Source organism: Phaenicophaeus curvirostris, chromosome 6 (assembly GCF_032191515.1).
Source record: "Phaenicophaeus curvirostris isolate KB17595 chromosome 6, BPBGC_Pcur_1.0, whole genome shotgun sequence".
NCBI lineage: Eukaryota > Metazoa > Chordata > Aves > Cuculiformes > Cuculidae > Phaenicophaeus > Phaenicophaeus curvirostris.
Genome location: NC_091397.1, coordinates 17,905,120 through 17,930,198, shown reverse-complemented (window position 1 = coordinate 17,930,198; position 25,079 = coordinate 17,905,120). Strand labels below are relative to the sequence as shown.

The 25,079-nt window shown below is 40.9% G+C and overlaps 1 protein-coding gene across 1 annotated transcript; it reads left to right on the top strand.

Annotated features, from left to right (window-relative positions):
• Positions 1 to 843: 843 nt before the first annotated feature.
• On the top strand, positions 844 to 25,079 carry PDSS1 (decaprenyl diphosphate synthase subunit 1). The gene is made up of 11 exons (XM_069859501.1): positions 844 to 948; positions 2,704 to 2,768; positions 3,508 to 3,631; positions 4,009 to 4,139; positions 12,359 to 12,500; positions 13,287 to 13,398; positions 13,486 to 13,595; positions 19,676 to 19,756; positions 19,944 to 20,057; positions 23,504 to 23,584; positions 24,348 to 25,079. Exons 1-11 carry the CDS (start codon positions 844 to 846, stop codon positions 24,486 to 24,488), a joined length of 1,206 nt encoding a protein of 401 aa, XP_069715602.1. The 3' UTR covers positions 24,489 to 25,079.

Sequence of the window (25,079 nt, the reverse complement as noted above, 5' to 3'; positions counted from 1 at the left end):
CTCAGTACCTCTAACAACAAATCCTGTTATAGCAACTGCCACAAAATTTATCACCAATTATTATTTCTTAATGCTCACAAGTAATTGTATTACTCGAAGAAATTATTTCTGTAATGTTATCATATAAATTATCTTTATTATTACAGGCAGTTCTGTATGCCTGAGAGCTATGCAGCTTCATGTACTTCAAATCAGGTGGTAGGTTATCAATTTTGCATTAACATATAATTGGGAGCCACGCATCTCTCAATTAGGATAAATTGCTAATAATAAAAAAAAAAAAGGAAAAAAAGGACTCTTATGGCTAAACTAGTTTTCATTTTAAAAGTACTATTTGACTGTGTATATAATGCCTCCAACAAACTTAAGTTTTGCTTTGGTAGCTGCTACAACCCATCAATCAAAACCACCACAGCAGAGTTGAGTGCAAAGAAGGACCAGGACAAAGCGGGGACGTGCTGGGGCACCAGAGGCAGAATAGGGGGCTCAGGAGCACCAGGGCCAAATGGGGATGTGCATCTTCATTAAGACAGAGCTGGAGGGAGCCGAGGAGGCTCTCCAAGGAGAGGGGCTATGGGTAGAGGCCCCCAGCACAGAGCTGAGGGGCCGAGGAGGCTCTCCAAGGAGAGGGGCCATGGGTAGAGGACCCCGGGACAGAGCTGGGGGGCCGAGGAGGCTCTCCAAGGAGAGTAGCCAAGGGCAGCGGCCCGCGGGAGCAGAGGCAGCCGCCGCCCGTCCTAGCCGCCCCGAGGCTCCCTCCTGTCGTGCGGGAGGCGGCGCGGGGCTGCGGTTTCCGCCTCCGGGTGGCGGCGGGGCCGGAAGGCGCGCGGGGCCGGGGACGCCATGGCCTTGCGCTGGTGCTGCCGCCTCGGCCCGTCCCGCCGCCGGGCGCCGCCGCCGGGCTGCCTGCCGCCCCTCCGCCCGCCCGGGACCGGCCCCAGCGCCGCGGTGAGTGCGGACCGGCCGCCTGGAGGTCGCCGCGAATGAATGGGGCGGGCGGAGCCGCCGAGCCCGCGCCTCCACCCCCCGCCCCCGGGCCCGGCGAGGGCCGGGGCGCTCTCGGCACAAGGTTAAACGGCGGGTTGAGGGCTTGTAGGGCAGGATCGGCCACTGCTGAGGGGAGGAACCGCTCGAAGGCTTGTCTGCGTGGGGGCAGGAGAGCAGCTCTTGTCAGGGCGAGGTTTTCCCTGCGTTTGTCCGTGAGGTTGTGCGCTCCGAGTTGTGATGGGGGCAGTTATTCGGACATCAGGAAAAATATCTTCGCCAGAAGGGTTAGTGAGCACTGGCAGGGGCTGCCCGGGGAGGTGGCCGAGTCGCCATCTCTAGAGGTGTTTAAAAGACGGGTAGATTTAGCGCTTAGATGGTTTAATAGTGGATGGGTGCGGTTGGGCTTGATGATCTCAAAGGTCTTTTCAAACCTAGGGATTTTCTGATTCCCTCACTGCATTCGTTTACCCCTTCTTCAGAAGGCCAAGCTGCGGTTCTGACCTGCAGTGAAGTGTTCTGGCTGTGGTGCGTCCAGCGTCGTGCATGGCCTGATCTGGCAGAGTCCAGCAGCAGTGTAAAGGAGTCTGTCTGTGCCCTCTCGAAGGGGAATGGGAGAAGATCATCTGTTTTTTAACAACAGAAGGCAGTGAGAGGTAGGAGGGAGCAAACCTGTGAAGGAATCAGCTGTAGGACTTGGCACTGAGGTCAGATTGCAGGAAGCTGCAGATCCATAAGTTAGAGTTCCTCTATTTCCTCTTCCTTTCCTTCCCATGTGTCCTTGCCTGGCCTTTTTTAGTCCTGTGCATCCAAGGAGAGAGAGTTCAAGACGCGCAGAAGGAGACACCGAGGCATAAGGCGCTGGCTGGGGGAACTCTTCTCCAGTTCTAGGTCTCCTTGAGCATTCCTGCTCAGGCTTTTGGAGAGGCAGTTTGATGAACAGGTGGATTGCAGCGATTCCAGGCTTGGTCAGCCCAGCTGGGCCCCTGAGGCAGCGTGCACACTCCAGGCAGTCTCCACACTCCAGGGTGGGGCTAAGTAGTTTCTGGCAGCACTACCAGGAGCAGAGCAAAAGGTGCATTTCCTTTCTCAGCCCGTCTCTGCTGGAATCGTGTACCTGGAACTGTTATCTTTCCCCAGGCTCATGGGCTCCGTCTACAGGGTGAGGGTATTGGTGAGATTGGCAGGTTTGGAGGTTAGGTTCTTGACGTGTAGCAGCAAAGACCTGCAGGTATAAATTATTGCAAGAAGCAAACAGAATTAAAATTGCTTCAGGAGAAAACAAGGACATGTTGTTCTTCTGTTAGTGTAGTAGTTCGTGGAAACAGCTTTTGTGCTTTCCTCTGTGCCTTGACTGGTGCAGTCCAGATTTGTCTACAAAGCAGGGAACATTTGAAAATTGCACCTTCCAAAAGAGCAGAAGCAAGGTTTTATTATAGCAGTTCTGAGAAGTGAACTGATATTCCTTCCAGGTTGGTCCTGCAAGGGGATAAAGTCCAGCATTCCTGAGTGGAAGGGTTAGTTTAAGTCAGAAGCTAATGTACGTATTTGCAATTATGTCTCACGTAGTATGGAAGAAGACTTTGAGACTGCCTTTGCTGGGTTGTTAAAATGGGGAAATAAAGCAGTGCTGATGAACAGACACTTATTTTTTTGTAGTGAATTTTTTTCTGTCAGTTTAAAGTGCTATTAAATTAACCCTGATTTTTCTTTGTGCAGTTGTGTCACCTCACCCAAAGAAGTTCAACTTTGTCACTTCCAAAAATATGTAATATATTTTGGCGGTAAGTTGGAGATTCATATTGTTGTGTAATGGATAAAAACATAGTTATTGGGTGAACTGGGTAGCTGTGAGCTGTAATTTGGAAAATAAGGTTATTCGCTTTAGTTCATAGTTGCATAATTCCCTGGAGACTGCTGCTGTGGTAAACAAAAAAATCAGGTCTAAGCCTAGTGGATCCACATGCAGATTTCACCCTTTACTCATGGACTTTCATGCCATCATCATGCTACTCGAAAATATTAATTTAATTTATAGTGTAGCTGGGTGCATGTAGAAGACTTCGAATCCAAGCCAGGGATACTTTTTTAGGAATAAGCAAGAAAGGGAGAAAGTAACACAATGATTGTGTTACTGGAAGGTGAAGACTTAATCTCCAGATGTATGCTATACTGTCAATAATATATTCAAAAGGCATACAATGAGAGCTATGTAATTTTATGTGTCTCAGAAGTCTCCTGTGATCTCTTAAAGGCAGGGAGGGGTTATTATTTGCCAAGTGCTGCATTTTGCCAGCTCCTAGAAGTCTAGGATCATCAATACATAACTGTGCTGTCCTTGCCCGTTATTAGCTGGCTGAAAACAGTGTTTTGATGCCTCCTGCTTATATTTTAGCTATTTGATTAAAATTTGTGTGAAAGGAGAGGAAGAAGAGAAGGAAATGCTTTGAAATGTTCCTGTTTGGGAAATCAGGGAAAGTTTGTTTCTAACAACGTTACTTTCTTGAAAAACACTGTCACCAGGTTTCATCATACAAGTTCATCCAACTTGTGCAGCTGCAGTAAGACAGTTAGTGATGAAAAATACCAAGACCCTTTTCAACTCGGTAGAAAAGACTTGAAGAATCTCTATGAAGATATTAAAAAGGTAAAGGATTATGGTGACTCTTCTGGGATGTTTTGATGATTCGTATTTTAATAGCAACCATAGCTTTGGAGGGCAATTGTTGAAAGGATATTCTTTATGTTTATGAACAGCTGTCTGAAACTTAAAGTGAGCATTTCTAAATATCTTCTAAATAAAGAGAGCATTTCTAAATATCTTCCAGAATACAATTTTTTTCTCCTCATTTGCACTGCTGGAATACATAGTTTACGTTTGAGAGTACTCCTGGTAATGTTAGAAACAACTTCAGCTTATATTGGGTGGAATGGCAAAAACCTTATGCATCCATACTGTTTTGCTTACACTAAATGGATTGGCCTTGTGACTTTTGTGGTGATATGTTGTTTTCCTTTCTATAGGAATTACTTGTGTCTACAGCAGAACTTAAGGAAATGTGTGAATATTACTTTGATGGGAAAGGAAAGGCCTTTCGACCAATGATTGTGGTGCTAATGGCAAGGGCTTGCAATATTCACCATAATAATTTCAGGTGAGCTGCTCACTTTTATATATATATATATATATAGACATATATTGTGCTTGAAATTTATCGTTCTTGTGTTCCCAAAAATGTCGAGTAACTTTATGAAAACAAAAAACTCCTTAGTAAAACCTGAATTGAAGTTCCATAGTGAAGCTGTGTATTTGTAGTTAGCGGTGTGAAAAGGATGTCCTGGGTTTATTACATAACTTCTATGTGTAAAGTTGTGGACTATATTATATTTGTAACAGGTCATGGATAAATAATGTTGCCAAATTACGATATTGTGAGGCTTTTATTGAATTTTATTGTCTTACATAAATGCTTTTTTAGAACCTTTAATACTGCTTGAAACTGTATGAATGTATTTAAAAGTATTTTTCATTTGTAGCCACTCTTGTAGCTGTGCAGACAAGCCATTAAGCAGGGTGGTGTGATTATATTCAAAGTTGTGAGACATTCAAAGCAGTCAGATTCCCCTCTGCCCTCCCCATTCACCCAGGACCAAGTTTCTACGCTTTAGAGTAAGTTTCTAAGCTTAGAGCTGGTGTAACCTTCAAGTTACTTGTCTTTTGAAAGTAGGTTTAACTGAGCAGAACGTCAGGCTTGCTCTGTACTCTGCATCACTCCTTGCTCTTGCTGGTTGCAAACGCTTATCTCCACACATTCCCATCAGTTGTTATATTTGCATTTGGAGGAAGAGTGTTGTCAGGAGTGTTCTGTGCCTTCCAGCTACACTTCCAGTCTTCCCTTGTTTAGAATTTCAAATATGAAGTCTTTGGTCCCTTGCCAGAAGTCTTTCTAGACTAGTTTATCAGTCTTAAGGGATTTCTCTTACGTAATGTTTTCCTAGTGGTAGGGTAATGCCTTGTTGGACTTGATTTCTACCTCAGAGCATGGCATATATTTTGCTGCTTGATAAGACACCTCTCCCAGTACGCCTCCTCTCCCAGTACGCCTCCTCTCCCAGTACAGCCCCTCCTGTATGAATGTAATTTTAAAGGAGGAAGCAAAACCTAGTTGGCAGTGTCCTGTCCTGCGAGCGCCAATTCCTCTTGTTCTTGGAAAACATTGTCCATGACTAATGAACTTCACTCCAGTCAGATTCTGTTCTCCATTCAGTACTGCTCCTTGTCATTGTCTCACAGGTAGCAAAAGGAAGAATAACCTTTGTCAAAACTTGTCAAGGATGTCCTTTGTCACAACACTGATTGGCTTAATATTTTGATGAGTCATCTTGACTTGAAAAACATGAATGTGATGATGGCACTTCTTGATGGCAAAATCATTCTTGATGACTGGTCATCCATGGTGGAATGAAAGGAAGTACAATAAAACAAAAATTTCTGCTCAGCCGAGGAGGCTCATGGGTGTCCTGTTAGGGCATAACCCCATGTGATTTGTGGCCACTTTCTGTATGAAAAACCTTGAAGTAACCCTAGCATGCATCAACCATAGTATATCCGGTACAGCTACTGGATCAGGGGATGCTGATACTCATGTGTATCACACTTCTTGAAATCATCAGCATGTCTGATCCTCACATACAAAAAAAAGATAGGTCCAGCTAGCTTCAGGAGTGGAGTCCATAGATAATCGAGGTCAATGAAGGACTTGTGGTCTACACATTTATCAATAACAAGGATGAAAGAGTTATTTAAATCAAAGGATGATGTTGCCAAGAGGCTGGGAACTTAGGAGGAGGCTTTTAACAACTGGGGCAGTGAGTTTTTGGAACATCCTTCTAGTCAGAACAGTGGGAAAAACAATTTATGTCACTCTAGTGTGTAGCACAAGAAGCTTATGAACAAAGTTATGTAGTGCGCATGCAGTACCGAGAAGGCTAGAATTGATGTCACACAGTGTAGGAGGTGAGCAGTGAATCAAAGATAAGAAGTAGCTGTATAAAGATCTGAATTTGCCTTTATGTGCTCTAAGCGTATTTGCTGTCTTTTGGCATATGTGTATGCTCATGGACATACTCTTGTCCATGCATTACGCTCTCTAGAAACCATCAGGACTAGTTTTGAGACCTGCCCTATGCCAGTGAGAAAGTGTGATCTTGAACTTTGAGTGCCGTATATGCCTGAGGCAAGCATTTGCTTTGCAGTAGCCAAATCTCAGCATAAGCACTCTGATTCACAGATGCTTGTGTCATTGGGCAGCTTTTGTACATCTGTTGCGGTTTTTTTCAGCACCTTCAAACTATGTTTGATGTTTAAAAGCCTCCTCATTAATCTGAATGTTCCTTGTATCAGGACAGACTGAGTTGCTAGCTGCGTTATGTTGTTTTTAGAATGAAATTCTGAGTAGGGAGAACGCAAATGTTTCAGCAAAGGAAGAAAATGAAATCCTAGGGTATTTATGCTCCTCATCTTTGCCTCATGCCACTTTTCTCCAAGCCTATGACTGTAATTAAAATTCACATATGTTTACACAAGCGTTCAGTGTACCGCTTTTTGGTTCATGTGTGATGACCAATGCTTTTTGAGGGTTGAGGGTCATGCCAGAAGAATATACTTTCACGCTGTGGATACTCACTTACTGTGAGTTGAAGTTTTATCAGCATTTTTTTCTCTTTTGCTTTTAAACTTCTAGAAGCAGGCTATGTTAGCATTTGCTTTGTATATACATATAGTTCTAGTTCATGCTGATACAGGTTTCGTTATTGTTGCTTCTTAAAGCAACATTGCTTCTAGGTAACAAATTTTTCTTACAACTTTTTACTGTTTATGAGGAAAATTGTGTATGTAGAGACGGAAACACTGCATATTTGTAACCCTGCTACTTTGCTATAGACCTGAAGGGTAAAATATACATTCCATTCTGCTTCTCACGTCAGTTTGGTTTTTCTTTTAAAGATGTTTTTCCTCTTTCAACATATTGTTTCCCTTAAAGCATTTTATCATTCTTTTCCTCAGTTAATATTAATTCTTCTTCTGGACTTGTTTTTCTCTGTTGAAGCTTTAGTTCCCACTCATGTAATCAAAGATACTGGCCACAACATCTGTAGACTTGTTGGGTGACCCAATAGCCTGTGCTGTTCATCCCTAGCATTTTTTTTTCTGCCTCTGGGCCTTGTGTTACTGATATTGAGTTTCTGCTTCATCTTGCTGCCATTCTCAACTATCATATAACTTGCTGGTCTCAGCATGCTTTTGCCTGTTTTTCAGTTTTGGTTGTTTCTCCTTTTTTCATCTTGTGCAGTACTAGTAGAAAAGATTTTTCTTCTTACTTGTTTGGTTGTTAAAATAACAGGACACAACTTTGTAAGCTCCTGATCTTTTCAGGCAGTCACAGAGGCCTTTTTGTCCTCACAGAGCCCCACCAGAATAGCTGTGACTTCTCAAGTGAATGGAGGGGAACACTCAGATGGCTTTGCTTACAGGTTAGGTGACATGATCCTTTGTGTATAGATTTGAGGAGGGCTACGTGTTTAGAATACCCTCTGCAGGTTAACTGTTGTTCTAGAGTGAGGTCACTTCATTGTAGTCATATCAAGGAGAATGGCAGTTTTCTAAAGAATCTGGGCTGTTATCAAAATGATAAGTGTCTGAAACATCCAGAATCTTCCATGCTGGTATGTTGCTTTTTTTCCTTTAAAGATCTAAGTGTCAGAAGTCCAACCTTGAGTCTATATGTCTCTTGGGCAATGGCTTTTTACTTAATGGTAACAAGTTACCTTTGTGCAAAAGTGAGAACTGTAAAGAGTTTAAGCTGAAGTCGTGCAGACCCTCAATTTCACGCATCCTCGGGCATTTCTTCACAAATCTGTGTGCAGAATTTCACAGAATTATCACTTCGCCTCACTGGACCCAACATCTTTGTTCAGGGTGTATTTTCCAGAGGTGTTTGCAAATAGGAGTTTTTATTTCTATTTCTGGAACCAAAATGAGAGAGACAAACAAATAAAAAAAGGCCAAAGGAGTACAGAGACATCTCAGTAGAGGAAATAGTGAGCACGAAAGATTTTTATCATTACCACCTCCACAAGGAAGAAAAGACAGGTTATATTTGTGGGTGACTCCCTTCTGAGGGGAGTAGAAAGTCCAGTATGCCAGACAGACCCTCCTCTAGGGGAAGTCTGCTGCCTCCCTGGGGCCTAGGTTAAGGACACCACTAGGAAACTCCTAGCCTAGTATGGCCCTCGGACTATTATTACCTGTTACTGCTTTTCCATGACACATAGTCCAAAGGTGATCAAAAGAGACTTCAGGGCCTTGAAACGGTTCATAAGGGAATATGGAGCAGAGGTTATTTTTTCTTCTTTCCTTCCAGTTGTGGGCAGTAACATTTGAAGAAACAGGTGGACCCAGTCTGGTCATACCTGTCTCTGTGGCTGGCATGGCCACCACCATTTTGGGGGGTTTGATATTGGGATGGCCTGCATGGTGCCAGGCTTGCTGGCACCTAGTGAGATTCACCTTTCTCAAAGGGCGAAGAGAGTCTTTGCTCACAAGCTAGCAGGACTGATTGTCATATGGAATAATAGTAAAAGTGATCAGAGGGATAGAACACTTCTGTGAGGGAAGGCTGAGAGAGGTGGTGGGCTTATGGGGGTGGTTTTATGTTTGGATTTTTAGATCATAATTCTTAAAATAATCACACTCCATCTCGTCCTCTACCTGATGGTCGACCTCCATGTACTCCACTTGATCATCCACCTCTATCTCCTCCATGTCCATGTCCACCTCCATTTCCTCCATCTCCATCTCCATGTCCACCTCCATCTCCTCCATCTCCATGTCCACCTCCATCTTCTCCATCTCCATCTCCCGCTTTCCAAGCTTAGGCTCGCAGGGCTCCAGCTCTGCCCTCTCACTGTTTCTCTCGTTGCCAAGTAGCAGAGCTTGGCCCTGCCCCCCTAAGTCTCCCCCCCATCCCTTGGGGTGTTCAGGGCCAGGTTGGATGGGCCTTGGACAGCCTGGTCCAGTGGGAGGTGTCCCTGCCCATGGCAGGGGGGTTGGAACTGGATGATCTTTAAGGTCCCTTCCAACCCAAACTGTTCTGTGGTTCTATGGTTCAGCCTGGAGAAGTGAAGGCTCTGGGGAGACCTTACTGTGGCCTTTCAGTAAAAGGGGCCTAGAAGAAAGCTGGGGACAGACAATTTAGCAGGGCTTGTTGCGATTGGCTGTGGGGTAATGGTTTTAAACTGAAAGAGGTGATGAAATAAGTGGCACAGGTTGCCCAGAGAGATGGGAGATGCCCTATCCCTGGAAACATTCAGAGTTGGGTTGGATGGGGCTCTGAGTGACCTGATGGAGTTGAAGATGTCCCTGTTTACTGCAGGTGGGGTGGATGTGATGACCTTTAAATGTCCCTTCCAACCCAAACCATTCTACGATGAGGGGGGAGGGAAATAAATCCATAAGAATATTGCAAGAAATACTTAAATACAATGACCTGGCTAAACTCCATAGAATAATATTTCCTAAATATATGAGGACCTACCAGCAACCTTAGTCCTCTTTTTTTTTTTTTCACTCCAACCCATAGTTGTCAGATGCCTGTACTGTACTCTGTCTTTCTGCTGTAATTTGCTCCTGTGTTCATGCATTCTCTATGTTCCCTCTGGTTTGCAGTGCCCCTCTGTGTCAGAGACTGTGTTTCTGAAATGTTCCTTTCATTCAGCCCCAGAAACTTAAAAGCAAAAATGTACTTTGAGGAGTGTGGTCAAAACACGTTTTGCAAGATCTTTTGCATATTTCCTGTCTTTAACCTGGAAATATTTAAGTATTTACGGGCAAACACGCTGCAAAGCTCTTTGCTGCAAACTGTAAATGCTGGTTTGTGTTGTTTTAAGTTCTCTCCCCCCTGCTTTCTGTTTTGAAAAGAGATATTTGGAGGAAGAGGCGGGATGGCGTAACCTGTAAGATCAGCCTCGGTCTTGTTCAGTGTACGTGAAATAAGTTCTGTAACGGAAAAGACTTCAGAGTACTGTAGGTCTATAAAAGCTTATCACAGGAATCGAGCAGTAGGCCCTACTGAAAACCAGAACACGATTAAGGACTTAAAAATTAATATAATGCATGTGTAAAAAGGCAAACTTACAGTTGCATAAGAATTTTGTGTAAATCTCGGGGTGCTTTTACTTTGAGAATGACCTAAAAATGGCGTCTTTCCCCATACTGTAGGGACCCAGTTTTTGACTTGAGTTACCCAGACTTGAGTTACTGCTACTTTTTGCTTTTGTTTTGCAGGTGAAGCAATATGAAAAAAGGCAGGGAATGAGAAGGATCCTGCTTCTTGTGTGTTTTCCCATAAAACAGGCATGCTCTGATTTAGAATTTCCCTCACAATGTTTGTAGGAAAGTACTACAATTTATTTTGTCCAGCGATGGGAAGAACTTTGCTTGAGACCTTGCAGAAACAGTAGTTTAACAAAACCCATCAGGTTAAATCATCAGATTTGGTATAACAATCTGGAAACCAGACACATGAAGCATGAGCAATCCTAAGCCATTTTTAGTCATTGTCAGAGATGAAATGCACTATAATGCAGAACTTTTCAAAACCTGCTTTTGAAATGTCTGTCCTTGTGCTGTCTTCATACTACTGAAACATTTTGTTGTGTTGGTGAGCCATTTACTGCTACTTCCCAGCAGGAAGTCCAGTCTGCTGACATAATTAATGAAAAAGGGAGTCCCCAAAAGGAGACCAGTGCATGAAAGAGCCTGGAGACCTTTACAGTTTTTTGAAGGTAAGTTTTCCTACTTAGTAACAATAGCTTATTTTTGAAAGCCACTTTGAGTGAACTATCATTTGACTAAATTACTTGTCCACACTAAAACTTACCTTCAAACAATGGTGAAGGTTTCCAGCTCTTATTTTCTGTTGTTTAAAAGACATATTTTCACAAGGTATGAGCCACACATCCTGACATTGTTCAGGATGTAGAACTCCCACTGACAGCAGTGCAGAGTTCTGTGTAGAGGTAGGTGTCAGAACACAGTGTTATGTCAGCAGACTGCAAAATGTTCTTTCATTTTGTGATGAATCACTAGATTTTAATAGCCATAGGCAATGCAAAAAGATTTTAAATTCCCTTCAGCTGAGCTGGAATGATCATCTTCTGTTTCTCACAGTTCTTTTTCTCTTCTCCTGGAAAATAGTGTGATTCACTTTATCTGTGTACCAGAAGTAAGGTATCTACTTATCACAAGTAATGTTTAATTTTGGTGGTGTTTTTTCTTGATTATTTGTTTGGGTGGTTTTTTTCATTTTGCTGGGTGTGTTGGGTTTTTTTTAATGTCCATGTGGGCTCGTTTCAGCTAGAAGGCAAGGCTCATTGGGATCGCCATTTCTGGGATTCTGCCTGCAACCCATGACGAGAAGAGGTAGCTAAAGAGAAAAAGATACTAGAACAAAGCAGTAGCGGTTTGATACTAGGGTAGATGATCCTTTGTGTGAGCCAGGTGTTGACTCTTTGACATTCATTTTGTAGATGATTGTTTCTGTGCCTTCTATTACCTTCTTTTCACATAGTTTGAAAAGTAAAGTAGATGTGAACTACTGAGAGTTGAATCATCAGTGTTAGATCCTCACAAAGGCTGAATTTCAGTAATTGTTAGGTAGCTATTGTTTACAGTCCTGAAGTGATTCCAGTATAATTCCAGTTAATTCCTCAGGCTTTTGAAGAACCTCTGAGGTCTTAATGTAATCAGATAAAATGAACTCATGGATCTTAGCCTTTATCTTTCAAATGTAGAATACAGGTAATGTGCCTGCTGATTTCTCCAGCTTGCTGGTTAGTAGTGTTAGCCAGGTTTGGAGAGTTTGTGATGCGTATTTTATAGGTGGAGCAACACAGGGATAAGGAAAACTTAAAACACTTCTACAAAGCCACCTGGCATTCATTTCTCTGCCGTTTCCAAGATTTTCATCTCCTTGGAACCAAGCATCCTTGATGCTGTGTTATTTATTGCAGTCTGGTTTTAGAGCGACTGGAGTCAATAACTCGGGAATTTTGCGGTACTGTTAATGCAGCAAGGCAGAAGCGGGCCTGCTAAAGATGGAAGCATCCCATTGCACTTACTATACTAATGTGATTTTACTTTCTTATCTTCCTAATTCCAGGTTTGAAAGATGGGGTTCAGACCATGGAAAAGCTGCAACAGCTGTTTTCAGAAAAACACTTTTTGTTTGTCCTCAGTGGAGATTTTGTTTCATGTATTGCAGCATATATAATTTATTTAATTATTTGACAGTTCTTGCCTTTTTTTTTTTAGGGAGGTGCAAGCAAGCCAGCGCTCTGTGGCCATAATTGCAGAGATGATCCACACAGCTAGCCTAGTTCATGATGATGTTATTGATGATGCAAATTCTCGCAGAGGAAAAATGACAGTCAATCAAATTTGGGGAGAGAGGAAGGTGAGTTTGCTATTATGCGCAAGACTGGCTTTTGAGTTTTGACAGAGCAGAAATACCTAGGGCTCTTGTCACATTACTGTCCTTAGGCACAGTCTTGGGATATGCTAGAAAAAGTCTGAAGAGCTATGCAGATTTGTGGGTAAGACAGATATGTCTTCCTTTTCTGAACTGTTGGAAGCATTAGACAGCATATGATTGTATTGTAATTCTTGCTGATTTTATATTCCCTGTGCCATTCTCTGCAGTGCTGTTGGAATTCTTTGAACTTGTACATCATCCAAAATGCTATAGGCTACCCTGATTCTGTAGTAAATGTAAAAAGGTTTTTAGTCAGCATGAAGATGTTTTTGATTTTTTGAGAGGTGTTTCTATCATAGACCATTAAGAGGAAGGTCTTAATCAGAAAATGCAAGGAAAGAAGTACACTGCTGACGCATCAGAACTTATTCTGGCAGTTCAGAGCTGACATGGCATAACAGTCACAACAAAATGGTAAACGGAGAAGTAATGTTCAAAATAACTTCCTAGGCAAACACGTATTCAGATATTGCATACAGGGAGGACATTGCTTATATGGAAAAATATAAACAGCACTAAAACATAGCGATTAAAAATGCTTCCTATTTTAATATTCTGTTATCTTGTGTTTTCTCTCTGATACAATGAGATATGCGGGCTTTATGTAAGAATGTGATGTCAACAGACCTGCCAAATAAAGGAAATTGTATTGTCTGTACTATCACTTACAGGAAAATACTTAAAAGATCAATTTTTTTTATTTCTTAGGCTGTTCTAGCTGGTGACTTCATCCTCTCAGCTGCATCCGTAGCTTTAGCACGAATTGGAAACACTACTATCATCTCTGTTCTAACTCAGGTGATTGAAGATCTGGTGCGTGGTAAGGTCTTTTTCTGTTTTTATCTTCAGATTTGCTTGCCTAAGCAGTAAAACCACAAATAAAAACTCCATCTGTGCAACTTTTTAGGTGAATTCCTCCAGCTGGGTTCCAAGGAAAATGAGAATGAGAGATTTGCTCACTACCTCGAGAAGACTTTTAAGAAGACTGCGAGTCTTATAGCAAACAGTTGTAAAGCAGTATGTACGTCTGTCTCTTCTAAAGTTAACATACCACACTGTAAGCTTCACAGCTAAACTCCTAGTTAATTGCTGTTTCCTCTGGAGACCCTCCAAATCAAACCTTTTAAATGGTATTCTGTCAGAATGGGAATGGGTTTGCGATTGTGCATTTTATCACAGTTCAGCTGTGTTCAGCCTCCAATATGGGTTTTCACTTTTTCTTTTCTGTTTTGTATTCATACATAAGTTTATTGATATCTTCACTTGAATCAGAATAAGGTTCACACAGGTAGCCTTTAATTTATGAAATTCTGCAACTTTGAGACAGTGTTTTTAATCTCAATTGATAATTCTTGAGCTTATACTTTAAGTCTTCTTTGACATCTGGTCCCACTCATGGTGCCAGCTGGGACATAAGGTGATAACAGTAGGAGGAAACAACTAATTGTATATATTCTACATTACATTGTAGAAGAACAGAAGCATATACTTCTTGATTTGTTTTTTCATTATCAATTGCTGTATATAGCCCTATCTGTCACTAATTTCTGTTACTTCATTACAAAAAGATCTGATTCAAGATGATGTTCTTATTTGATTAAAAATTTAGTGCAGAAAATGGAGAAGGTGGGCAGTAATCTCGCCCCAAAAAAGACATATGATTTGGGGTTTTTTTATGATTGAAGGCAGTGTAGCTGGTGTCTGCTATAGCAAGAGGGAGTTCTAAGAAAATTAGACTAAAAATCTGTGTTAGTCATTTTCCTTTGTTCTCAGAGAACTGGTACACTTGTGCATTTGATGGCAGTTGAAAATTGCGTAAATCAAAAGGATCATATAGAATGAGACAGACAGATTTTTGTGGGCAGGGAAAATATCTTTCATTCTAGTTGAAGGAAAGAAAATAAGTCTTCTGGATTGCTCATATTCATGGTAAAATGACCCTGGCAAGAATTTCGCTTTGCAAGTCTTCATTAGTATTAAGTGGGCAGTTGGACTAGTAAGGGGCATTCAGCTACCCCTATAAAAACATACATACTCACTTCTACAGTCTTGCTAAAAGAATATTCACAGAAAGAAAAAGAAATCACTTTCCCACTGGGTGAATTCTCCTTACAAATGTGCTATTTTGAGTTTTTTTCATAACTGGAAAGAGTTAAGGATTTAAGCGCTTTCCTCCTCACGGTGGCTGTTATGCTGGTGAAGGGGTTGTTAGGCTGCTTTTATTCTAGTGGTTGTTCTGAATTGTTCAGTTGCCAAACACGTGGAATTTCATATGCAGTATAATTTGTGTTATAAAAGAAAAATCAGACAGAGGTCTGTCTTTATAACATCATACTTACAGCACACAGTAGCAATGACTTGTATATATATGTATGTCTCCCTCAGTTTCTTTCTGCATGGGATAGGGGAATTCCATTGATAGCAGTAAAAAGGGGATTTTTTTTTTTTTTTATTTGGGATTTGGGTTTTTTGGGGCGTAGGATGATGGGATTTTTTTTTTGTTTGTTTGTTTAGATGGTTTTGGCTACCTAGGAAAAGGATCGAATCAGAAGGGAGTTCTGTTTTCTGTAGCAAAAATGATAAGCAGAATCATCAGTTCTAGCTTGAAAGGAAATTCAGCTGGGAAATCAAGTATTCACATCGTGTTTTCAGGGACAAAGCTAAGGAGAGAGCATTTGGTTTCAGAACATGAGTTATAACCAAGCTAGTGTGTCATTAGAAGCAGTTCAGTTCCTGTTAGTGACAGGGAAAGAGTGATTGGTTTCTATGCATAAATAAGATAAATATATTACCTGGAGAGAAGATGTCAAACAACTTCAGGTGGCATCTTAGAATTCTACTGTCATGTCTTAGAGGTGGAAGAGTAGAGTATTCCTGGAAAAATGACTAAACAAGGTAGTAGATGGTCTGTCAGCACTGGTCTAGCTGCTATGTTAGGTACCTTCTACAACACTAAAGCATTACTGCATTTGAATCAAAAGTCCTTTAAGTTACCAAAATTCTTTTTGTTTATGGACAGAACAGTTAACAGAACTCTAACAGATGTTAGAGCCATCCCAGTCTCCAGTTTATTTCTACAATAGTTCTGTGTGGGGCAATGTTACCAAAGTTGCAGTCAAAGTAATACATTGCAAAGGGAAATGGTGGCGGATGGCCCAGAGGGTCACTGAAGCCTTACTTACTGAAAGGCATTTTTCAGAAAAACACAAGAGGTATCTTTGGTTCAGGAATTCAGAAACAATGAAGCTGAAGTGGAATTTCTATTAGTCATCAGTCAAGCTGGAGATAGCAAAATAAGCTGAGCAGGTTCTCTTTCCATCTTTCTTTTCTTATCCTCTTGTAAAAGGAATTCCGAACCCTCATAAAGCTGTTTATATTTTGCACAGCAAACTTTCAGAAGAGACATTAAATCATGCTTGTTTTGAGATAAGTGCAAAGTTGCACTGGAGATTCTTGATTTCTCTGCTAGAAAAAAGCATGAAGCCTTCTCAAGTAAGGCAAGGCTGTGTATGGTAGGTCTGCCTTAGGGACTGAAGGAAAGGAATAGCCTGCAGCTTTGGATCTCCCTGTGAGCTTCTGCCTTAACTAGTTTGTACTTTGGTGTGTGCACAAGGGCTTCATCATAAAAACCTATCAGGGTGTGGAACTGCTGTGGAACAGCTGGGCATGCAGACCACAATAAAGTCCAGTGTAGGATAATAGCATCAGTAGCATAAGACATTGTGGTCAGCCAGTAATTTACCTTATTTCTTATTTAAAATACAGTAACTCTTTTTGGGGTATTTCTTTATAGTGTTTGCTGTGAAAGAGAGCAGCGTAAATATATGATAGTATTCAGGCAGGTGATCTTTGCTTCTGTAAAAGTACAATTCTTCATAAACAAATATTTGGTTAGCATGTTAAAATATTAATTACTTGCAGAAAGGTCAAATGCATGAAAATGCAGACTCAGGACAAGATAGTCACCTGCTGTGGAGGAGTATCTTCCTCTTTTGCCTTCATAACGCCTTTCCCAAGTGTAGTCACCAAAAAGGATTTGGAGAGCCTGGAGGAAAAGTCAGTGGCATAAGGATAAGCACATAGTGGGCTGCATCACCGTGAGCACAGCAGCACATCAAGGGAGGTGACTGATTTCCTTCATTCAGCACACATGAGACCTCGGGGCTTGGCTCCATTGTACATTCACATTGTGGAGTGATTTCAGTGAGGGACCACGTTGGCTAGGGGCTAGAGCAGATGATGAGCCAAGAGCTGGTTTTAGTCTGGAGTGGAGTGGAGAAGGCTAGGAGGGAATCCTCTTGCTTTATCCAGCTAGGTACTAGGAAAGCATAGAGAGGATGGAGAGATGTGCAGTGAAAAGACAAGTTGTACTGTAGAAAAATTCAACTAGCTATTAGGAAAAATTTCTCCTTGAGGTTGGTCAAATGCTGAAACAGGTCAGCCAGACAGGGTGTGGGATCTTCATCCTTGGGATGCTTAGAATTTAGCTGGATACAGCCCTAAGCAACCTGATCCAATTGTGAAGTAAGCTTTGCTTGAAGCAGGTGACTGGAGCAAATCTTCTGGACCAAAATCTGGACTGACCTTCCAACCGAAACTATTCTGATTCTACTGGAAAGAGACACAGTGCTCCTGTCTGGAAAACCTGAGGCAGATGAGTCATGAATGAGAATGCAGATCCTGACTGCTTCAGGAGATGGTCGTGGAGGAGAAAGGCTGTAAAAGGGAAAGATTTTAAAGCCTTTTCCTTTCATGGTGTCTACAAATGAAGGAGTGTAAGAGCAAACATCACTTGTACTGTTTATACAAGCATATCCCTGCCCAGCAGCAGGTTTTCCTTTCTGACCTATTGGGCACTCGTATAGATGTGCAAGTGCTTTCAGCTCCAGTTGCTGTATTCCAACATGATGAATTATAGTGGAGGATGCATCTACACAGAGCTGATGACAGAATATTTTATGGATGTGAAATTCAGTAAAGAGGCAGAATTGGGTTTTAGCTTCTCATGTAACATTAAATAATAGAAACAATTTTTTATTTTAAAAAGTGTGTTTGAAATCATGCCAAGCAGATTGACTCGCTTTATGGAATTCAAAGTACCTCTTTTAAGAATTTGTTCCACTTGGTATTAGGAAGGGGGTTTTTATCAGGATTTAGCAGAGGACAAGACTGAATTCTTCCAAGATTAGATTTGGAATCCAGCAGTCATATCGGGGCAGCTATAGGATGCTTTCAAAGGGCTTTATCATTTAAACACATATCATTAATATTTACATTGTGATTTGTATTTGTAAATTCATGCTGTTATCCTAGTTATCTTCAGTTAAACTTCTGCACTCTCAGAGTGACGGGCTGGCTGAGACAGGGCTGCCTGCCCACATCCCACTGAGTGTCCAGATGGGGGCAATAATCCACAAGAGCAATTGAGAAATTGGCTCCTGAAGGAATTCCCTGTTTGATGAGATCCAGTCATGGTGCAGGTTCATGATGGTTGCTCACTTGAGGTGTGATAGGCATATCAGTCTCCTGGATTTTGGAATTAGTTTTGTCTTCGGAAATGTCCATTCATAACCTGAACAGGAGCTATGAAGGTCTTCTCTTGCAAAGGTGCAAGAATTAATTTTGCATTGTGAATTTTGCTTGTGTTACTTTCTGTAACTCACGCTTCTGGTTTTTGAAAGTACATCCACTGCTGTGATCCTTTATACAGGTAATGGCTGTGCCCCTAGAAAGCTGCCCACCTACACGGATAGCTCTGCTCTTACCTTTCAGATTAAAGGAGAAAGCTCTTCTCTGCACATGACACTTCTCACCTACCAACTTGTGGCTACTCTGTCCCTTTGCCATTAGCCAGGATTTTGTCACTGTTCTACTCAGTTCCATATTTTCATTCTTTACAGGAAATGCAGTGGTAGATAAAGATTTCATTGAAACAGAGTTGATGCAGTCCTCTGCTTTGTTGATATTTGATTTATATTACAGAAGCAACCTAAAGTTTGCTAGGCATGGTACAGCTGTAGAGGATGTTAGCTCTTTGGGGTAGATACTGGTGTTTACAAGACAAACATCAAAAGGAGGAATGAAAGGGCAAAATGTTCTCTTTTGATAGTCCCTAGCAATACCTATTTAAGTTTCTCATATTTGCATTGTTTCAATGATCTTCAGGATTTTGTATGATTAGACATAAGTAGCATTGTTTTCCTGCTATATTATCCCCCTCTTTCAAATAAAATTGGGAAAAGTGAGGTGCTGTTAATAGTTTGGGCATCCAGATGTGTTTCAGCTATTACCCACAGATGCAGGTTGTGACTGGGAAGTGTTCTAACGCTCAGTTACAAAATGCACTGATGCATGAAATAGTCGCTAATCTTGTGCAAGTTGCACCGCATTTATTAGGCTATAATGTTGTTTCTTAGTTCTATCTTCATGTTTGCCTTCAAAGCTACTACTGGACTCGCTTTTAGTTTAGAGTTGGGTTTGGGGGTTGTTTCGTTTTTTTTTTCTTCATGATCCTACCTTACATTGTCTTAAAGAGGAATTTATATTGTGTGTGTGTGTGTGCGTGTGCACAGCAGTTCAGTTATAGTTAACATCACCCTTAAACATACTCTTCCTTATCTCAGCTGTCCCTCCTATATTGGGTGCAACACATCCAGTTTTGTGGATATTTTATGAGGCATGTAATGTCTGTTTATCTGTTGTCTGACCTCAGATTATCCCCTTGCTACTTTATATATGTAATAAATTTAATTCCCCTGTTACTGGACTTTATATGACTACCAGCCTGTGTGTGCAATGCATTCACATTTCCTGTGTCTTCATCCTTGCATTATAATTTCTAAGTCTGATGAATATTTAATAAAGCTAATCTCTTTCCAGGTTTGAATATATTTTTAATACTGCACTGCTATTTAGCCTTGTTTTCTAATAAGCTTAGCTGTTTGTGTGTATCCATGAACAGAGATAAGCAAGAGTGTTCTACTGAGTCAGCCTTTTTTCCTTTCCCAGATCACTACTGTCTGTGCTTGCTGTGTCACATCTATGGTCAGAGACTAAACATGGATGCTAACTAAAGCTGGTTTGTTTTTTCTTTTCAGGTTTCAATTCTAGGCTGTCCTGATCCCAAAGTTCATGAGATTGCATACCAGTACGGAAAAAATGTCGGCATAGCTTTTCAGGTAGTGCTTTTGTTGAACTAAAGGGAATCTAAAATCTAAACTTCTCGAAATTGCCTTATAAATCAAAGTGGGCTGCCTTAATCCTTTCTATAAATCTTCTCCTAACAAGGATTATGCTGTATTTAGGTTTTTGGTTTCTTTAAAAAAATAAAGTTTTAAAATAATGTGTATGCTTGTCTCTTTCCAGCTCATAGATGATGTGCTGGATTTTACATCATGTGCCGATCATCTAGGGAAACCAACAGCAGCAGATCTCAAGCTTGGATTAGCCACAGGCCCTGTATTGTTTGCTTGTCGACAGGTAAGTCAATAGGAATCTTATTTCCCCAAAACAAAAGGCTCTTCACAGCACACAGAGGTCCAGCTTGAACACATGAAGTCTAGAGCGTAAGTGACAAGCATGGCCTGGGCATGTGCGAAAAATGGATGTGTTCAAGATCAGCTGGATTTCGAGTGCACAGGCGTGTTCTTTCAGATTGAGAAACACCTTCCTACACAACCCCTCTTATTAGGCCCTTGTATCAAAAGCAGACTTTTCTGTTACTGCCCCAGTTCAGGTGTTTAACCTTCACAAAAGGGAAGGTATCAGAGAGTTTTCATGTTTTCTGCAGGTTATTTCTAAGTAGCTTCTTGCTTGTGTTATTCCCTGAGACATCTTGTTCTCCCAGGCTTGACTCTGTAGGTAGGCTTTTTGCCGACTTCTGGGCTTTGTATCCATTCTGGGACCAAGAACTTAAATCTCTGCCTAGCTTTTAGGTGGGCACCTCTGCTGGATTTGATTTCTTCATCTCTTCGTCACTGAGTCTTACCCAGTTACAAACGTGGGAAACTTTTCCTTTTAAAGGTAAATGTAATAGTAGTTTGAATGAAAGGATTATATCATAAGTAATGTAAGCTTAAAATTGGTCAAGATTTTTAGTGGCCTAAAAATGATTTAGAGGAGTACAAGGAAAAGAGAAGTGCCAGCAACACCAAAAGAAACATTAAAATTTGTGCTAATCCATAAAAGGGGAAGAAACTTCTGGTTCACCTGAAGAAAGAAGATTTGGGACTTGGAAAGCAGTCCTTCCTACTAAACTTCACAGTGTGATAGGAAAACTGGGGCAACTAGTTCCAGTAGAGCTGTAGGAATTGGAATTGCTGAGAGCTTGACATGGGAAAAGTTTTAAATCATTTTAAAAAAATACAACTTGATGACATTTACTTCCTTCTTTTTTAAAGGGCCTTGGGGTGGGGGAAGGTGGAATATATGTGTGTGTGTGTTTTCTCATCCATCGGGCATTCACAAGGACGTGTATCTTGGAGGAGACAGGAAGGCAAAGACTATCACCCACTTAGGAACGCAGACGAATGCAATGCTGAAAACAACCTCCTTCATGTTCTCACTTCCTCCCCACAGACTTGTCTGGGGGATTCACAGACTTTTACTTGAATCATTATTTCTGAATTTGTTGATAAGCAGCAGGATCTTGTTAGTCATCAGCAACTGAAGTTCTGTACAGAACAGTGAGAGACTTCGGTTCAGAAAGAGGGCGCAGTTGTGAAATGGTTTGTTTGTGTTAAAGCTGCTCGTAGAGAGAAACAGGGATGTGCTGCAAATACTCTTATTTTGGCAGAGAATGATGACACCGATTGTCTTGTGGGTGTTGAATATTCCAATTTTTAAATTAAAACTATTTTTTACTCATTTGTTTGGGTTGGCTGTCCCTGATTTTCAACTTCATGTATCTTTTAATTAGCTTTATAAGATAAGCTCATAATATGGAAAGGCAATGAAACAGAATCTGTCAGTTCTGTTTTATAATCTTGTTCTTTGTAGGTGGTCACTTTTTTTCCCCCCACTCATTTATATCTTTTGATGGACGCAAAGCATGCGTTTTTGTATTAAAAGATAACTTGACCATCTTGCAAAGTTTTCCGCATTAACTGGAAGGTGGCTTTGCTGAAAATTTCGTGCTGTTTTCAAGAAACTGGAAGAACAGTACTACAGACAAGTGATAGATAAAGCATAAGCACTAAGAAAGTTGGGAGCTTCAACAGATGCTTAACTGTGCTGCTGCTAAAAGGTGTTTCATCTGTTTGTATCTGAGAATAAAAATTCCTGAGTTAGGGCTTGAAGATAGTCCAAAATGTAACGGTTAGTTTATTGGCTGTCTCCTCTCTTGCAATTAGTACTACTGCTGTCCTGCAGACCCTTTGATGTATATGGTAATCCTCATGCTGCCTTCTTGACAAACGTACTTGAGTTCTGAATGTGCTCTGGATCTTCAGTCACAGCCACCTTTTCTTCTTGTCCTCTTTCCTCCAACTGAAATAATACCTTTATGCATCAGAATATTAAGGAGAGGCCTTTATACAAAAAATGTTGAGCTGGATGTTAGACCAATTTGTTCAGTATTTAGTTAGCTCATCCAGTAAAACAAACAACCGACCCAATTATTTTTTCAAAGAAATACAGTAGTATACGCTCCATGGCTAAAGCCACTCCTAAACTAATATAGTGGAAGAATGAGGGTTTCTTTTTATAATAAGCACTCCGTCAAATGCGTACATACTGCCCATTAAATCTGCAGAACTGCTAATAACAGCTTTGCATTACAGGTTTGGGGATTTTTATATTCTTCAGTATTTACTTAAATATAAAAAAAGTGAAAATATATGCATCCTATATAGTTGTAAATACAAATAATATAAAAATGGATTATATAAAAATTGCAATTAAATTGTCATTACATGGGAAGAAAGTTAGAATCTAGAGAAATCCAAGCGTGAGTCACCAATAAACTTCTGAATGTATCTTCCTCAACGACTACCTATGAGTAATAGGGAAATGTCACAACAAAGAGCGATGCTTCTTTTTTGTTCCCCAACAAGTTTGCAGAATAACAGTTTCAGGACCAAAGGCTGCAAGCAAAATAGATCTATGTTTAGAAGTGTATGGCAATAAAGTAATCTTGGTTTGACTATAACCCTTCCAGACAAGATGAACAAACACCTCTTTCCTTTAAAAATAATTCCTCTGCAGAGTAGCTGCCTTGAGTTGTGGCTTTTGTTTGTCTGTTATGACTGTCTGAAGAAAGTGCCTGCATGTTTTGATGAGTGATGCAGTGATAACTGACCTGTTATCTACCTGCTTTATAAGGAATCAAGTGCGTGGCACCAACTACAAATTCTACATGATTGAAAATGAAATACATTGTAGATGTCATTTTTCTCTTATAATGAGCTTTCCATAGACTGAGCTTCTGTGTATAAACAGCAGAGCAATTGGCAGTGTAAGTGGACGTAACAGTAAAAGGTATCATGAAGGGGTTTGGGGTTGAACTGTGCAATATAGATACAGCAAACCTCCTGCGTTCTGTCATACGTTTGGGGGAAGAGGTGCTGCTTCTAGGTGACCCAACAGTAACAATCACTTGTGGTGTAAGAACACCTGAACCAGATTCTACACCTGGAAGTAGCTACATCAGAAATTACCACACTGCATCATCCACCTACCATGATGGAACGGTAGGTGCTAACCTTTGCTACCAGCTGGCTACAGCCAACAGAGCCAGCCAGTTTAAGCTTTAATGCTCAGGCTTTGCTAGACTACCAGTCCTATGCAGATCACAGGTTTTAACCTGTAGCAACAACAGGGGCAGGGAAAGGGGTCTGTACTTGGAGTTCTTTTTGACCTTGGCATGGCAAACAGCTACAAGGAAAATTCCTCATAAGCAGTACAAAACCTTTTGCCTTTGTGCTTAGTTTCCAGAAATGAATGCTATGATAATGAGACGATTCAGTAAGCCAGGAGACGTTGAACGTGCTCGGAAGTATGTGTTGCAGGTAGGACCGATACCAAATGTTTGATTCCTGAAGTACTGTTCCCACTGAAGTCAATCTGAAATTCATTGCCTCTGAAGTAAAATAGCAGGGCTGTGGTTTCAAATACATGTTATGGAGCAGACTACATACAAGACTAAGTTAGTACTCTTCAGCTGCCTTATTGGCACTGTGTTTAGCAGAAGTGCAACGTACTGAAGAGGGTTGTTTTTTTTCCCTTTTGTTTTTATTTTTGTTTTTCTTCCAGTAGTGTAAAAATCCACATAAAAAAGTAAAAAGCTCATGCATGACTAAGTTCCCTTAGCTGAAGTGTAGCTGTATCTAACAACTGGTATAAGCGACACGTAATTACCAGTCTGTCTTGTAACTGCAGTGCACCCTCTATATCGGCTTTAGTTGACACTGGTTCAGAAGAGACAGAATAATTGTGCAAAATTAATACCTACTTATTTTAGCAAAGCATGGTTTTTTTATGTCGTTATATACAGGAGGAGGGAAGGGGTTAAACTCTTAGTTTCTAATCCTACTGAATAGTATGTTATTAACACCAGTGTTGTTTTGTAAGTATACTTGAGTTTAGTGTGGATGGGGTTTAATATTTTGAAGCTTTAGGGAAGAGGATCCTATTCTTTCCCCCCTTCAGAATATAAATTAAAAGTTCAGGGTACTTTGTGACCTTAAACCTTCCCCCTGTAACTGGAAGAGGTAAAAGGCAGGAAGGAGGCTGACCAGTTATCCATTACCTTTCACTGTCTTCTTACAAAAGAGTGATGGTGTGCAGCAAACTACCTACCTCGCCCAGCGCTACTGCCATGAAGCTACACGAGAGATCAGCAAACTGCGGCCGTCTCCCGAAAGGGAAGCCCTCATTCAGCTGACCGAGATGGTACTCACGCGAGACAAGTGATAGAACTCCTTCCACTCCTTCTGGCAGCTACTTACCAGACTGTGCCTAAAGTTGCTTCAAAAGTCTCTTTGCTTCCAACAAAGGCTACCAAAAATTATTTTTTTAAATTTTTTTTTGGAAAGTTCTACTTTTTTTAAAAAACAAAAGTTTAAGGTGTTTTATCGTGGGAAGTGATACAATTCAGAGCAAATCAAATAGTGCTGTACCATTGTTTTAGTGGGGACTACTAATTGTGGGGAAGATGTTTACATGTTGATGCATAAAGGCCACTATGAGAATAAATATAAATCAGTGTATAAGAACTACAGTTGTTCCAAATTTCACTTGTTCACACTAATAAACAGAGCATGCCTGTTACTGTCTGGTAAACTCCTGCAAAGAGAGATGGTTTGAATGCTTTCTGGCTGTTAAAACTACAGAAGTACCTGGAATTGTATATACAGAAATCAGTTTATTATGACTAGAAGGCTATATGTAGGGCTTTAAGTGGTTACATACACCAGGGAGAAGTTTTCCCATTCATAATGAAATACAAGTATGCCCTTGCTTGCTAGCACTTAACAAGATGCAGAACTTCAGATGGCTACAGTC